Below are 16,412 nucleotides of genomic sequence, written 5' to 3'. Positions count from 1 at the left end.
AGTGTGTTTTAAAGTGCACTGGCAACACTATTCCTGGTCTTCATAAATCTGCCCGTTTTCATAGGAGGATGACCCTCTACTGGGGGCTGTGCTAAAAGGTGGTGGTAAGAATATTAAAAATAACTATGGCACTGACCTAAATGACTGTTCCCCCTAGTGGTAAGCCCTGGGAAGTAAGCATATGGCAGGCAATGGGTTATAAAGGTAAGTTCATATCTCCTGTTTCTTTAAAAACAAAAAAAAGTTTTTTTGTTTCAGAATTTTTTCTTGCAGGTCAGCTCGAGCGGCCCAACCTGGAGCTTGGTGATAATGGTTCAACTGATTAAAATATCATGCCCCCTGGTGGTTGATGTTCATTATTCCCTTTGGGAGGGGGGTTTCAGGTACATTTACCAAGGGGGATCCCAAAAAGGTAAGTATAAAACGGTAAGTAAAAATTTAGAACAAAGAGTATATCTAGGGGGTTGTTCAGGTAGGTATAGGTGGTCGGTTAGGGGTTAGTTAGGGTTAGGGGTTAGTTAGGGTTAGGCAGCAGTGCTTGTAAACGGTACTGAACCTTTACTGGTAAAGAGCTGGCGAGAGTCCGTAATCAAACCAGCTGTTCAACAAGCTGAAAGGTGAAGAAAAGTGATGTTCTCAGTTGCTCCCATCTACCGCTGTTTGTCTTCCACAGCAGCAAAGCTACAGTAAAGCTATACAAGTTCAAATAGAAGCTGTTTGTATGCAGATAAACTGTTAGCTTAGTTTGACACAATATTTAAATTTGGCAACTTGCAGCAGGTTTACAGCAGCCGTCACACTTTGTCGCAGTGATGCCTGCAGCATGCAGGGCTGAGTCTAAAGGGGAGCATGGGGTGTACTCAACTAGATCTATTGCAAGGCTTTAATAATATTATTCTGCAGATTTAGATTAATATGAATAATATTACATAATTATAATAATGTTATAACAGCCCCAAAAGCCTTGGGCCAGTGAAACTCTGAGACACTGAATTATCCAACCGCCACATGCTCCTTTAAAGGCTTAGACACACACACACACACACACACACACACACACACACACTCATTCTCTAACACACTAACACAGACTCTCACTCACCTTCACTTACACACACGAACATGAGCACAGCATTCTTACCTCATTCAGGAGATACAATCCTGTCAACTTTTTTTTATGACTCCTATAAATGTACAAGAACACAGAGCGTAAAAGCCATTTTAATTTATGCCTTAGTTTAAGATATATTTATACTTTATTACTTTGTGAATAGTCTGTAGGGATTGCAAACTACCCCAAGCTTTTGATGTAGGTAATTTTAGGTTTACAAAGTCAAAGTAAACTTTATTGTCGTCTCTGCTATATACTGTACAGGTACATAGAGAGACGAGATGACGTGGCTCCAGTTTTTTTCAGTGCAGACGAGAGAAATAGACATGTAACAAATAGGCATGTGGTAAACAAACTAAATAAATATAAGGTATACAAAAAAATATACTATACTTGGAGATAGAGGTAGAGGAGGTTATAATAGTTATGTATGGAAATGTGCAAATAGGTGGCAGAAGTGCAAAAATGCTTGTAGCAGAGTTTGTGTGTAAAGTGCAGATGTGCAGGAGTCAATTTGTTCGCAGTCCGGGTGTGTGTGGGGGGGTAAGTGTGTTCAGGAGTCTAATGGCTACTGGGAAAAAGCTATCCCGCAGCCTGGAAGAACGAGTCCTGATGCTGCGATAGCGTCTGCCAGATGGGAGGAGTGTGAAGAGTCCGTGTGAAGGATGAGAGGAGTCAAGCACGATGCAGGAGGCCCTCCTGATGCAGTGCTTGTTGAAGATGTCTTGCAGCGATGGTTGAGACGCACCGATGATGTTCCCAGCTGCTTTGATGATCCTTTGAAGCCGTCGGTTATCGGAAACCGTGCTGTTTCCAAACCAGACGGAGATGCAGCTGGTCAGGACACTTTCTATGGTGCCCCTGTAGAACACGGTGAGGGTGGGAGGTGGGAGGTTGGCTCGCTTAAGCCGTCTCAGGAAGTGGAGACGTTGCTGGGCCTTTTTGGTGATGGAGGTGGTGTTGGTCGTCCAGGTGAGGTCGTCTGAGATGTGAACTCCCAGGAACTTGGTGTTTTTTACCATCTCAACCGTGGAACCATGAATGCTGAGTGGTGTGTGGCTGGGGCGAGTTCTCCTGAAGTCTACAACCATTTCCTTGGTTTTGTCCACATTCAGCGACAGGTTGTTCTCACTGCACCACATGGACAGCTGCTGAACCTCGTCTCTATACGCCGACTCATCGTTGTTGCTGATGAGCCCCACCACCGTCGTGTCGTCTGCGAATTTGATGATGTGGTTTGAGCTGTGCAGGGCAGTGCAGTCTTGGGTCAGGAGTGTGAACAGAAGTGGACTGAGAACGCAGCCCTGAGGAGCACTTGTGCTCAGTCTGATGGTGCTGGAAACGCTGTTGCCGATTCGAACAGACTGAGGCCTCTCTGAGAGAAAATCCAGAATCCAGTTGCAGAGTGAGGTGCTCAGTCCCAATCCGCTCAGTTTCACACACAATCTTTGTGGAATGATGGTGTTGAAGGCTGAACTAAAGTCTATGAACAGTAGTCGCACCTAAGAGTCTTTATTGTCCAGATGAGAGAGGGAAAGGTGGAGTGTGGTGGATATGGCGTCCTCGGTTGACCTATTTGTGCGATAGGCAAATTGTGGAATAATATACATTTAATATACATTAATAATATTACAGTGGAATAATATACATTTGCTGTAAGATTTCATGTGTGACTGTGAGATTCTGAAAGCGTGAGTTTCCAACTCTTCAAGTCTGGACATTCCTACTACAAATCATTTGTTCTTCAACAATATAATGATCCTAAGCACACCTTGAGGTTATGTAGTATTATCTTATGAACAAGGAAAGTGATGGAGTGATATGACAGATGACCAGGCTCCTACAATCCCCAACCTAAACCCTTTAGAGATGGTTTTGGATGATCTTTAGATGTGCCCAGAACTCGTGGAAACTCCTTCAGGACTGTTGTAGAAGCATTCCAGGTGGCTACATCTGGAAGCTGGTTGAAAGAATTGAAAAGAATTTGAAAGCAAAAAGGGGCTATTTTAAGAGTCTAATATTTTGTGATGTTGAACATTTCTCTTGACCATTGCAGTATTTGCTATATTGCTTCATTGCCTCACAGCCTTGTACTGTATGGTGAGTAACAGCTAAAATGGAGTCAAATGCATTAAAAGCAGGTGTGTCCAAACTTCTGTTCATCCATCTCCCAAATGGTTGGTGGGGTTATGGGAAAATCTGGATCTTTAATAATGTACAGATTTGATAATCTCCTGAATAAATAGTGATCTGGTAATATTATGCATTCTCTACATATTTCTGCTGTTCTCAGGATTTTTGCTCACTTACCTATCTTCCAAGTGCTCTTCTGGCTCCCTTTGATAGCTCAGCGGGTAGAGCAGAGGACTGTAGGGAAATGCAGATGGACATCCTTAGGTCACTCGTTTGATTCTAGCTTGAAGGAGCATAAATTTTCCCCTGTGCAAATTCAAGTTATTTATCTGTATACTTTTTGATAATTTTGCTGATGTCCTTGGTTTCTATTGGTTCAATAGCTTACTTTTACATTACCGTGTTGTCATTACATAGAACTTTTTTGATTTTACTATTATCCTTTAACAGTCCTGCTTCATTTAGCCTTAGACTCATTTAATTTTGGTATTGTTTTTTTTTTTTTTTTTTAATTTTATCTTAAAGTTAAGACAATTTTTTAATGGAAATTACCCAACAGGCATACACATGTGTAATCCGGTGTTCGATTCTTTTTTAAAATTTTATTCTGCGGAGTATGAATAGAACATGGTTGTTTTACATTCCTGTATCCGTTTACTTTAATTGGGTTCTGTTATGTCCGCCAATCGGGAAAAGGGGCGGGAGCAAGAGACTGGCGGGAACGAGAGACTCTGGCGGGAAAAAAGGAAGACTGGCGGGGAAGGAGAAGCGGACAAGACTGCCCGTCTTGTGAGCGACTGTTTCAAGCCGTGGAGCGGTGAGAAATGCCAGCGTACCCGGTCAAGAGAGAGAAGCCGGCTGGTGCGGGAGTCGCAGGACTGCTCGTCTTGCGAGGGGCTCGCCACAAGCTGCGGACAGCGGAGAATCACCAGCACAGCGCTTCGGAGAGGGAGAGTAAATTCGCCCTACGGGAGGGAAAGACCGTGGGATGAAGGAAAGATATTTGGAGCACGCCTGGAATTGGGTGGACTGGTAGGCGTATTATTTTTTATTTTGTTTTTGCTCTTCAGAGTGAAGCGTCCATTTTTTTTCGTTTGTAGTCACTACGGACGCAAGCATCAACCAGGCCTGCCACGGTCCTTTGCTTTAATTTTCTTCATATTTAAGTGTTTGATGGACTACCGGACTGAGGGTTATTATATATTTGTTGTTCTTTTTGAATATGTTTGAATGTATTATGTTTGGTGTCGATTAGTGTCATTTAGTAAATGTTTTAAAGTTAACTGCGTCATTGTGTATTGCGGAGAAGATTGCACCGAACATAGCCTATGTTAGTTTGGCACAGGCCCTGATTGCAGCGCATTAGAAAGGGAGAGGACGAACGAAACCAGGGCCCCCCGGTTAGTGTTAATACAGTGTACGACCCCATAGAGGGCCGACGGGGGCGCTACATAAATTGGAGGCACCGCTGGGATATGCGTTGCGTTTATTAAAATTAACTCATAGTTAGGTGCGATCTTCTTCAGTTTTAGAAAATTGCCAGGCGTTTGTCAAATGGAGTCCCAGTTATATTTAACGTTTCAGGGCGAGCTTGTTCGTTGGTGTCAGGTGGAAGGTCTTGAGGCTAACCATGCCTTCTTAGTGGTTGGAGTAGACGAGGAACTTACCGGTCGGCAAACTGAGGAAGTACTTTAAGGCGTTCAGGGTTGCGGACGCATGAGAGTGAGAGGTAAGACGTACAGTAAAGAGGCCGTTTGCCTGATAGTCCTGTACGAATGCTCGGAGGAGATGGAACTCTCGACTGCCCCCAGGGAAGTTAAATATGTTGATGGAGCCCAAGTGTGGAAAATTGTAGTGGCTAACCTGGCTCCTATGGTTCCAAGTGGGTTCACAGAAAAATTGAAGGACCTTTTAATGACTGAAGGGAAAACCGTGGCTGATTTATGGAGCTATTGTGCTGCCAGTAGTTCTAAAAGGGACAGTGAGGAGTCACTTTTTGAAGTAATGGGAGAGTTGTTAAAACAGGTTTATAAGGGTCAGTCTGAGGGTCAGGGTTACCGCCGCCCCAGGGTTTTTTCAGGCATCACTCCCACTCCTGCAGGGGAGGAACCCTTGGAGTATTAGTTGGAGCAGGCAACTTTGATGGTAGAGGAGAGTGATTGTCCTGATAGAGAAAAGAGGCGTAGAATACTGGAAAGTTTGAGGGGCCCTGCTTTAGAGATTATCAGGGTTCTGAGATTCAGTAAACCTGAAGCCAAGCCCGAAGAATACCTGAAAGCTATAAACAGTGCTTTTGGGTCACCAGAATCTGGCGAGGATTTGTATTTTGCGTTCCGTTTTATGCAACAAAAATCTGGTGAGAAATTATCAGATTATTTTAGGAGACTGGAACCTTTCCTGGCAAAAGTGGTAAAGAAAGGAGGAATATTGGTAAGGGATATGGATAGGGTAAGGGTAGAGCAGTTACTCAGAGGAGCAGTGGGCGCTGATTTGCTGTTATTACAATTGTGCCTCAAAGAGAGGAGGAATAACCCCCCTGCTTTTATTGACTTACCGAGATTCTGGAAGAGAAAGAGTATGAAAAGTCACGGCAGCGAGTAAGTGTTAGGGTTCATAATGTTGGAGCTCAAGAGGATTCTGTTGTCAGGATTTGAGATGCAGGAGTTAAAGGCTGATCTAAAGGCCTTGAAGTCTAAAGTAATAGCAATGAGCAGCAATCCTAATGCTACTAGGGATGCTATGGAGACACAAATTTTACCTTTGGAACCATTATCTGTGAATAAGGACAGGTCAGATGTTGTTGCACTGCAGAAGAGAGTTAGTAGGCTTAAACAGAAGGTAAGGACATTAGAAGAGGTCAGGGTACGATCGGTTTTGGCTAGTGCTGTCAAACCGATTTCAAACGAAGGCAGTTCACCATCTTCTTACAAGACATATGGCATGAGAGAGGCTGACCGTTTCTGTTACCGTTGTGGAGGAAACGGGCATATAGCTAGGAAGTGCACGTATCCAGAAAATAAGGAAGTCATTAAACTGATAGCTTCCCTGCGTAGAGCCAGGGAGAAACATAGTAATAGTGACTGAGAATCTGGGAACGAGGCATTGCGTTGTTCTGTAAAAAAACAAGCCATACAGTTCAAGTCAGTAAATTCTGTGCGGAAAGGTTTAGTAGGGCCCATATCTACAGTGCAGCTTAGGATCAATGGTCACCCGTGTACAGCACTGTTGGATAGTGGGTCACAGGTAACTATTATCTTTGAGAAGTGGTATGCACAGTACTTGTCTAATGTCCCCATCCACCTGTATCTGGTTTAGCCATATGGGGCCTTAGTGAAGCCAGTTATCCATACAAAGGCTATGTGGTGGTGGAGGTTCAGTTCCCAAAAGAGTTTACAGGTGCTCCTAAGACATTGTCTGTTCTGGCACTGATTTGCCTGGGCCCAATTACCCCAGATCAGACTCCAGTAATCTTAGGGACTAACGCCAGTTTGTTTGAGGCTCACTTCTTTGTGTCAGGGAGCACAGGGTGCAGAGTTGACGTGTGTTTTGAGGGCCACCGGTACCTGAGGGACTGAGGGTTCTTGTATATTTGTTGTTCTTTTTGAATATTTTTGAATGTATTATGTTTGGTGTCGATTAGTGTCATTTAGTAAATGTTTTAAAGTTAACTGTGTCATTGTGTATTGCGGAGAAGATTGCACCGAACATAGAGCCCATAGATGCATATGCTGGTTTAGCACAGGCCCTGATTGGATCGCAGCGCATTAGAAAGGGAGAGGACAAACGAAACCTGGGCCCCCCGGTTAGTGTTAATACAGTGTACAACCCCATAGAGGGCTGACGGGGGCGCTACACATGCAAGAGAGAACAATGACAGAGAAAAAACTCAGATTTTTTTTATAATAAGCCTTATGGTGTAACTTAATATTTTATTTTACATGAAGTTCAACGCTTAAGGGAAATTATGCGCTGTTTATTTCTGAAAAGGCAGAACACTAGGGAACGAGATTTTTTTTTCCCACATTTGTGCTTTGTGTTTCAGTGAAACATTACGCAATAAAGCAAGATTTAACACAAGGATTTTATTTTTGTATTTACTGATTAGGTTTTTTTTCACAGTACACAGAGACACATGCCCAACAAAATCTTGACAAAACCATCTGAGGCTGCATGTGACGCTGTGCTCTTTCCATTTTGTTGCTTCCGCTTGGGAATGTTGTTTCAAATCTGTCTGATAAATCATTTTCTGACATTTTCTGAAAGCTGGATCCTTTATGAAATATTTTCCATTCCAAACCCTGAAATGCCTATTCTGTTTGAGGAGGCCGGGGTGCAGGACATATGGTATCTGAAGGTTGGAAATCCATTGTCACTGCCGGTGAAATTTGTCTGTAGGGCTGTGTTTTTAACTAAGCATGCCTGTTTACCTCATATGTATTGGGGCAAAATGATGTGATTGTTGTGCAGAGTTGGTAGGTCTGATTGTCATTTCCTGTGTGCTCCTTGCTACCTAGTTTGCGAGTGGAGTGCCAGACCTAAGGTTGAAGGATTTAGCCTGCTGTCAAGTCCTCCTGGAACTTTACATCCCCAGTCCTGAGGGTCTGTGCGGAGTGCGTGAAGCCGTGTGCACCCTGAGCCAGCAGAAGCTGCATGCCATTGAGGACAGCATGTACGACAACATTGACTTCTTCAAGCTCTTCCACTTGGTCAGTCCTCTCAAGCTTAATTCTTAAGGGTGATGATTCTTCTTGCTCTCATCAGGCCCCATGTCTGATTTAGCATCAGAAGGGGGCTAAAACAGTCATCAGTTCTGCAGGATGGAGTGAGAACTCAGTCTTTAACACTTAGCAGCTATTACTTTCATGCTGACTGAGAAGCCAGTTTCCTAACTCTGGCTTATAGAAGAGGATGTTTGACTAAATGTGAGCAGTGGGGATGCTTTTGAATCCCAGCCCTCACAACCATGACGGTAAGAGCAGTTCTTAGCTACAGGGCTTACATTTTAACAGAATAAACATGGATGCTTTAGTGGGACATTGGGTGATTTGGGGTCTTTCACCCATGTTTTTTATATTGAGGACGGGCGGGGAAGTGATGCAAGGTTTCAGTAACCAAAGCTACCGATCTGTAGAGCAGGCACGGTCGATAATAAAATGTGGTTTACTGGGATATTTTTTTCATGTAAGGACATATTGTCATCTAAAAATGGATTTGTTCTCCCTGTTTTGTGGGTGAAGTCATGAGGTTTGAAGTTCTTTCAGTGTCATGAAAAATTGTAATATTAAAAATAAAATCAAGGAATAAGTTCATAGGCAAATGGTGGTTTATCCTATGCAAAGCTAACAGGAAAGAGAATATGTTTGCATTCCCTGATACTAAATGGACAGTACCACGTTGTGCTTGTGTGTGGAGAGCACATGTTTAATTTTGGTTTAATTGAAATTCGCTGCTAACAAGAGTGGTCGTTACGGTCATTTCTGTTGAGGCGGTGGGGAGGGTAGTGGTGTGATTAGCTGACCTGCTGAACAGCAAAATAAGTCAACGTCCAATCAGGCTGGAGAGATTGCCAGCTCTGCCTTTTCCGCCCCATACAGATGAGCAGTTTTACTCCACCCCCATAGTCAAGGCCCATGTTTTTCTGCATGGGTCTTTCCTGTTGTAAACAGCTGTGGGGGACAGTTTCAATCACAGCCCCTGCATGGGAATTTGCGTTTTCAGTACTGCTACCTCTTGATCTGAAGTGATAAGGGAGGGCGAATGTAAGTGGAAGGATGTGGATTTTTGGAGTTCTCTTTATCGCAGAATGTTTCCTGATTTATTTATTTTTTTTTAAATAGTATATATTTTTGTTTGTTTTTCTCTGGTGGAAGACTAGTTATTATTTGGAATAAATGCAGGTTTTTTTTTTTATTAAGGAAGATGCTGTAATTTCCAGCTATTTAAAATCTAAAATGCATCTTAAGTCTAATGAAGTATACAGTGCACAGAAAGCCATAGGAGATGGTATCAGTTTTCTGAGTTAAAAAGTTAATTTACAAGCAGTCTCATTGGGTGACTTTTAATTAGTAACACCTTTACAATACAGTAACAAGAAACACCAGACATTTTTGTTTAGTATCCCTTTGGGAGCCAGTGACTACAATTACAATTAAAAGGAAAATGGCAAGAACAGAACTAAATGAGTCCGTCAGAAAAAATATAACGCATACTAAAAAGGAAATGTATGTGTGGAGATGTATTACTTCTGGCATCTTACTCTGGGCTCTTTTCCTTATTAAAAAAATTAGGGTTAGGGTTAAAAAATGTCCCAACAGAGTATTCAGATAGTATTCATAGTCTGGGTCTTTATTGAGCTAGTATCCGAACAAATTCATTGTAGAATCTTAAAGCATGTAAGTCGCTCTGGCTAAGGGCGTCTGCCAAATGCTGTAAATGTAAAATTTGCTTGTCAATAGACTTTTGTCATGAAACTAATATGTTTGCAAAATTGTTACATATTTAAGCAAGCGCCCCAAGGCCACATATTAATTCATTTCTCTTTTAAATAAGACAGTTATTATTATACTATGTATTAAATATAGCATGTAAATCCCAGTGAGGTGGTGAGACTATGCAGTATAAATGCAGCATGCCATGGTCTAAAGATGCCATGAGCTGCCTATGCATGGGTATCAAAGGCTAAGGAGCCCCCCCCACCTCTCCACACCTGCCTCCAATATTTAAAGCAAACAGGAATTGCCCCAATATAGTATTTCTCCCAGTAGTGTACACCTACCTGTAAGTGTTACATATTGTATGATTGCATTAAAACAATAGACATTTGGCTTATTCAGGCTTATCCTGCAGTTAATGTGTTTACTTACCCATAAACTCTTTCCCTACTCAGCTTCCCAGGGTGCTTGACCACCACACTGCTGGCCCCGATCTGCGATTGTGGGGCAAAGTGCTCTTGGGCACCTCCAAGAAGTTGCACCAGGTAATGTTACTCTTCAAAAAAGCTTCAACACCTTGATATTAGAGTGCTAGATAGTGGATAACGTCAGGGTGTTGAGTTACACATATGAGTAGCACTCAACATCAGCCCTGTTTAATTGTTGAACTTTTGCTTGTGGCTGTTCAGTTCAGGTAGAAGGTATTGAATGTGACATCATCCAGGGTAAGCTGTCGTGAGCTTACAGATGAAAAGGGGAAGTAGGTGACCCCATTGTCGTTGACCCAATTGTAATACTGTGAGTGCATTCCGGATTGAAAGAAGCGATTATCAGGTATCTTTTCACAAATTTTCTACCAAAATTGATCTTTGACTGAAATTCTATTATGTTAATCCCTTTAAAAATGCTTGAAATGCAGTCCGCTTTCACACAATTTAAAAGGTATCGAGAGACGCTAAAATGTCTGTGCTGTCCTGTCGTAGGTATTTTTTGAGACTGTGTGGTCCATTTCTGTCTTGTTATGGGCTCATCTACTGCTGCACAGTCTACCGTGAGTGCTGCATGGAAGCACTGCATATCCTTCTTAACGACAGGTCTAATAAAACCTACATACTTATTTCTCACATATATATGGGACGAGGAGGAACTGACCAACAGTTGTCCTTGAACCCATCCATTATTTACTTATAATACTTATTATGTATAATCATGTGCCTTGCAATAGGTTGGTGGACCATGCTCGGTTATTCCTTGCCTTGTGCCCATTGTCTCAGGATAGGTTCTGGACCTCCATGACCCAATACTTTTTCTATACCAGGACAAATGGTATAGAAAATGAATGAATGAATAATCCTGGCTTTCCTTACCTAGATGTTCAAATTGTTTATTACCAACTGCTATTAAGTCTGTCTATGATAATCTAATCTACAGTGTCTTACATCTTTACTGAATTTTTAAGTTATTTGGGCCAACTATGCCAAGAAGGGAGGTATATAAAGTGTACTAATGTTTATAGAATCTTTTAGACATTGCATTCATAGAAAATGTTACTAATTGAACAAGTCATCATAATTGCAGTTTAATAATAGTTAAAAGTAAAGCACATCTGTAACTGTTTGTTTAATTGTATTTACAGTGACATTCCCTCTTGAACATTGCTTTGCCTTCTGCTTTGTGCTTTGCAGGATTGACTTCTAGTTACTATATTTTGATTAGGAGAAATCATCAGAAAATGTATGGATGAACTATGACTTTTTGCACAGGATAGAAGTGGAAAGATCAGGAAATGTCTTTATCTTGCACTATTGCCAAAAGGATTTTAGCTTGACCTTTCTGAATTAGAGTGGTGAAATGTCACCCTAGTCCCATTGTGGTTTCTTCTAAAAAAAAAAAAAGCGATCAAGTAGTTGATCAAGTAGAAGATGCAAGAGAAAGTTCTGGAGGTGGAGCCTGTAGTAATATTGCGTTAGTACAGCTATTGTGTAATAACACAATAGCTGTACTATCAATAGATTACTGTAAGTTAACGGAGGAAAACATTATAGCCATGCTGTAACTAATTAAATCGCATAAGGTTAGTGGATTTATATTATCCTTCTACTTTCCCCTTGAGTAATAAGTTGTGGGAATGTAACATTTTAAAGGATCCCAATTTCGTTGGGAGAGGAATAACATTTTCTGTGACGCTGAGAAGGCCGGGTAAGCGTGCGTGTCTGTGTATGTGTAAAAGAACTCGGTACATTTTCTTTGAGTTGAATTGCATCACATTAGGGTATTTTGAGTAGACAGAGCTCTCTGTCACCTGCTCAATTCATCTTTTTAGCCTCCTGGTTCTGAGGCCAAGGTCTGAAAATGCACAGGGCATGTAAATGGAGAAACATTGTAAAGCACGAGTAGGATCTGCTCCTCATTTAGCCTTTGTCCCCGGTCGGGCTAAACAGTACTTCAGTGTGACAGATAAGCCCATTTGATTGAGCCAAATTAGGCACAGCTGTCAGTCTGCACCAGCTCCACAGTTTAGGCTTCAGACAGTATGGCCTGTCAGTCTGTGTCCATAGAGATCGTTTTTCCGGGAGTTGCCTCAAAATGTAGATCACATATGCAAATACATGTCTATCGTCGCATTCACCCAAGTGATGCCCATTCTTGTTTATCTATTATATGCTTTGCTTTTCGTGTCGCGTGTTTTATCGGATGTTGGAATGACACGTCAGCTTTCAGGCCTGGTCTTGGGCCTTTTTGGGCTGTATTGTACAGTATTTTGAATGGGGTTGTTAGATACGCTTTGCCTGTAATAGGGGGCCACTGCTGAGGTGTCAGGGAGCATGAATCTGAGGTTTGAGGACCGCCACTCTTTGGCAGAAGAACCTTTCTTGATGTGTGGTGTTGGGTCCCATTCCTCACACATCCCAGGTTAGAAAATGTGACACCCCCCCCCCACATGCTTTTTTTTCAAGTGCTTGGACCTGGACAAGTTTGTCGGCCTCTCTGTTGAGGGTCAGATGACTGTCAAAACCCTGGACCTGCAGGGAGAGAACAAGCTCTGGGCTGGACTTGTCTTCCTGGACATGACCCCTTGGACTTCTGAGTTGCCAGCTCGCATCAAGTTTAGGATCCACATGGACATCGACTCTGTGGAGAGGACCAATGAAACTAATAACAGGTGTGTCCTTTAAGAAAAGCAGTAAATACAAACGCATAAAGAGAATGACAAGGTAGCTTTCCCTGTGTTTCTTATTGCTGAAGGATTTATAGTCAGTGCTTTTCTCGTTACCCTGCTTCCTGGAGTACAACTGTGTCAAATTTTTTTAGTGTTTCAATGCTTTAGATTCCCATATCAGATGGATTTATCCTCAAAGCCCCACATTCTCCTCCATCTCCACAATCATCCATCATAACATCTTTGAAATAGGAGACCTGTGGAATCATCAAGCAGCCTTTGATGGATGCATCTATGTGTCATCCTCAGCACTGCTTAAGCTAATGAGATACATTTTTGGCTGAAAACTGGTCAAGGAACACATTAATTCATTACAAATTTATTGGCAGAATAAGAACAATCAATAATTACTACTTCACAGTAAGCAGTGTTGTGTTCTACTATTCTATTTTTAAACTTCTTGCATCAGCTCTAGAAGTAACAAGACACTTCTCATTAGGTGTACCTCTGTATACTGTAATCACCATAAAGTTGAATTGAATTGAATCGAATTAAAGACTACAAAAATAAGCTACAAGGCTATATTTATACACTGTATTCTAGTGATGGCCAAATGAACCTTCATGAACCATTTGCTGTATTTTCTGGCCCCACAAGATGATGCTCACTGTTCAGAAAAGGGCTCAAAGCATGACACAAAGCAAACCAAGAGCGCCATCTAGTGGGGTCAAAAAATGCAAGTAACCATACAGTCAAAAGGAACACTCCCATCCACAATTCCCTTCCTTACGACTATCTCTCTGCTGTTGTACTCCCAGTTAGTTCATTAGTATTGGTGCATCTCCATAATTATATACTACTTCTCACTTTATTGGTAGCACAATAGCACAGTAGGTAGCATTGCAGCTGTACATACCCAGGGTTTGTGATTTGAATTGTGTCTCTGTGTGCAGAGTTTGCATGTTTCTGTAGGGTTCCTCTAGGTACCATAGTTTCATATAGCATGTCCAAAAATATGTAGCCATGATTAAATTGCTCATAGTATGGGTATGTATGACTTGTAATGCACCATTAGTGATGGCCAAATGAAGCTTCATGAACCACTTGCTGTATTATCTGACACCACTAGTTTTTGCTCTCTATTTTTAAAAAGTGCTGAATTCAAGCTTCAAAATTAACTAAGACTGCCTTCTAGTGAGGTCAAAAATACAGACAATGGCTTATGAAGCTTCATTTGCCCGTGACTAATTACCATCCAATGCAGGGTGTCCCATCTCGTGTCCTGTGCTCTCTGCAACTTTATTCATTATGGTATTTTTTTCCTGAATGTTTTAGAGAATTCAACCCACTGGTGATGTACTGCTTGATTTCACAAGCAAAAATATTTCAGATTACCTAGTTAAGACCTGCCCTACTCTCATCAGGACCAGGTATTTTTATTATCCAATGCTTTTTAATTGATTTTTTTCACATTTTTCCCCGAATTGTATAGTATTCCTATATTCACAGTATTTTTCCATCAGTGTAATCAGTTTTTTGTTAACACTGTTATGTTTTTTTCCAGTTTTAAAATAAAATTCTGGGTGAATGAACAAAGGTAAATTATTATTTTCTGTAGAATCTCAATGTAATTTTTCAAGTACTATCCATTATAAATGTAAGCTAGTCTATATACTCTCACACTGGAGCATATGCAGAACGGACGCTCCCTCTACTGAATGACACAGTGAACACAGTGTAGGAGTGAACTGCTATTAAGCCGTTAATGTCTTTTTCCTTAGGTATGGAGGAATCTCTGTTGATGGGCAACTTCCTGTGCTTAATGTGAACCCTAAAACCATGAAGGATGTTTTGATCCAGATGGGGCACATGCTGAATATCACAAGGGTTGGTTCTTGTATGAGCTGTACAGTGTGAAGATGCAAAATAGTGTTTTTGTCAACCTTATTCACCTTTTAACTGAATTTTTTTACAAAATAATTGTGTCTATATAATTATAGTATCATGCACTAAATCTCCAAATGGTATATCTCAAACAATTTAGAAATATCAGGTAATTTTGCAATTTCTAATACAAAGTCATGGTTTAAAATTGAGGGTTAACTAAGGGCACAGCTGGTAAAAAATTTACATTTTTTTTTGAAAATCATGAGTCTGATTATGCCTCATATTAGGCAAAAATTGGATTTTCTCGCATCTAATTTCATAAGTCTAAAATATTTAATTATATGAAAGTTATGGTAAAGTCAGTACAACAGCCCTAACCCTTTTTGTTTTAATTACTTACCTTTTCTTTGAAGTGTAAATACTCAGTTTGCTATGCAAGAGAGAGGACCATTCTTAAAATACTTTGAACGAGAATATAACGTTAAGTCAAGTAGCTAGCATTGCTGCTGCCTTAACATACTTTGCAGAATCACCTATTATTGTTAGAAATTATATTGTCCAATGGAAATTGCAAGATGTTCGACTGTTGCCCAAACACTGATACTATAGGGATGGTACAATAACAAAGGGTGGCATTCCATGGTGTCCATCATGAATGTCGTAAACGATGCCATCCTCAGAAGTAATCTGCATTCAAATGCTGGCCTGGACAAGTATGGCATCACCACCATCAACCAACCTCTTAACCTCACTATTGCTATTTCTTCTGACTTACCGACCACCAAAACCAAACTCATCGTTCATCTCTGAGATGTTTAATCTCCTTACAACTTTTTGCACATCCTCTGTCAATGTCATCATTTTAGGTGATTTGAACATCCATGTTGACTTCCCCACTTGTCGCCTTGCTGCTGAATTTCTTCAATTGCTCGACTGCTTTAATTTAAAACAACTTGTTGATGTCCCTACACACAACAGGGGGCACACCTTGGACCTGGTCATCACAAACTCTGCTTCTCTCACCAACTTGCAGGTGTATGACCTAGGTGTCTCTGACCACAAGGTAATTTCTATGGAGTTGCCATCTTCTTCTAGCCTCACCAAGCCTGAACGCAATATCTGCTTTAGGAACCTCAAAAACATCAACCCAGAACACCTGGCAGCAGACCTTCAGCATCTTTCCACAAATTTTTCATCAGCTGATGAAGCAGTGGACTACTATAACAGCCATCTGAGTAGCCTTCTGGACCACCATGCCCCTGTTAAAACCGGAGCTGTGACCTTCTCACGCTCAGCGCCCTGGTTCACAGATGGGCTTCGGAAAATGAAGACAGCAGGTCGGGTCCTTGAGCGGCGCTATAAAGCATCTGGCCTTACCGTTCACAAGCAAGCCTACCGGGAGCACCAACAAAAATATTCGAAATCTCTCATAGAGGCAAGGTCGAAATTTTTTTCTGATGCCATCAGAAATAGTGCGGGAAATTCCAAACAGCTTTTCTCCACTGTTAACCATCTCCTCGAACCGCAACCCCTCCTCCCACTTACTGGCACCACAGCAGAGCAGTGCAACCATTTCATGGATTATTTCACATCCAAAATTGCACATATTCGCTCTGCCCTTTCCGGTCCTCAGATCCAAACCATTTCCTCAACATGTGCTATTTCTCAGCGCCTAAACTGCTTTTCTCTG

At 41.5% G+C, this 16,412-nt stretch overlaps 1 protein-coding gene across 1 annotated transcript; it reads left to right on the top strand.

Annotated features, from left to right (window-relative positions):
• Positions 1-3,861: 3,861 nt before the first annotated feature.
• Positions 3,862-14,310, top strand: LOC125721288 (retinal-specific phospholipid-transporting ATPase ABCA4-like). The gene is made up of 5 exons (XM_048997268.1): positions 3,862-4,276; positions 7,759-7,950; positions 10,131-10,220; positions 12,633-12,838; positions 14,171-14,310. Exons 1-5 carry the CDS (start codon positions 3,920-3,922, stop codon positions 14,232-14,234), a joined length of 909 nt encoding a protein of 302 aa, XP_048853225.1. The 5' UTR covers positions 3,862-3,919; the 3' UTR covers positions 14,235-14,310.
• Positions 14,311-16,412: the final 2,102 nt, after the last annotated feature.

This window comes from Brienomyrus brachyistius, chromosome 2 (assembly GCF_023856365.1).
Source record: "Brienomyrus brachyistius isolate T26 chromosome 2, BBRACH_0.4, whole genome shotgun sequence".
NCBI classification, from domain to species: domain Eukaryota; kingdom Metazoa; phylum Chordata; class Actinopteri; order Osteoglossiformes; family Mormyridae; genus Brienomyrus; species Brienomyrus brachyistius.
This window is presented reverse-complemented; position numbering and strand designations above follow the sequence as displayed.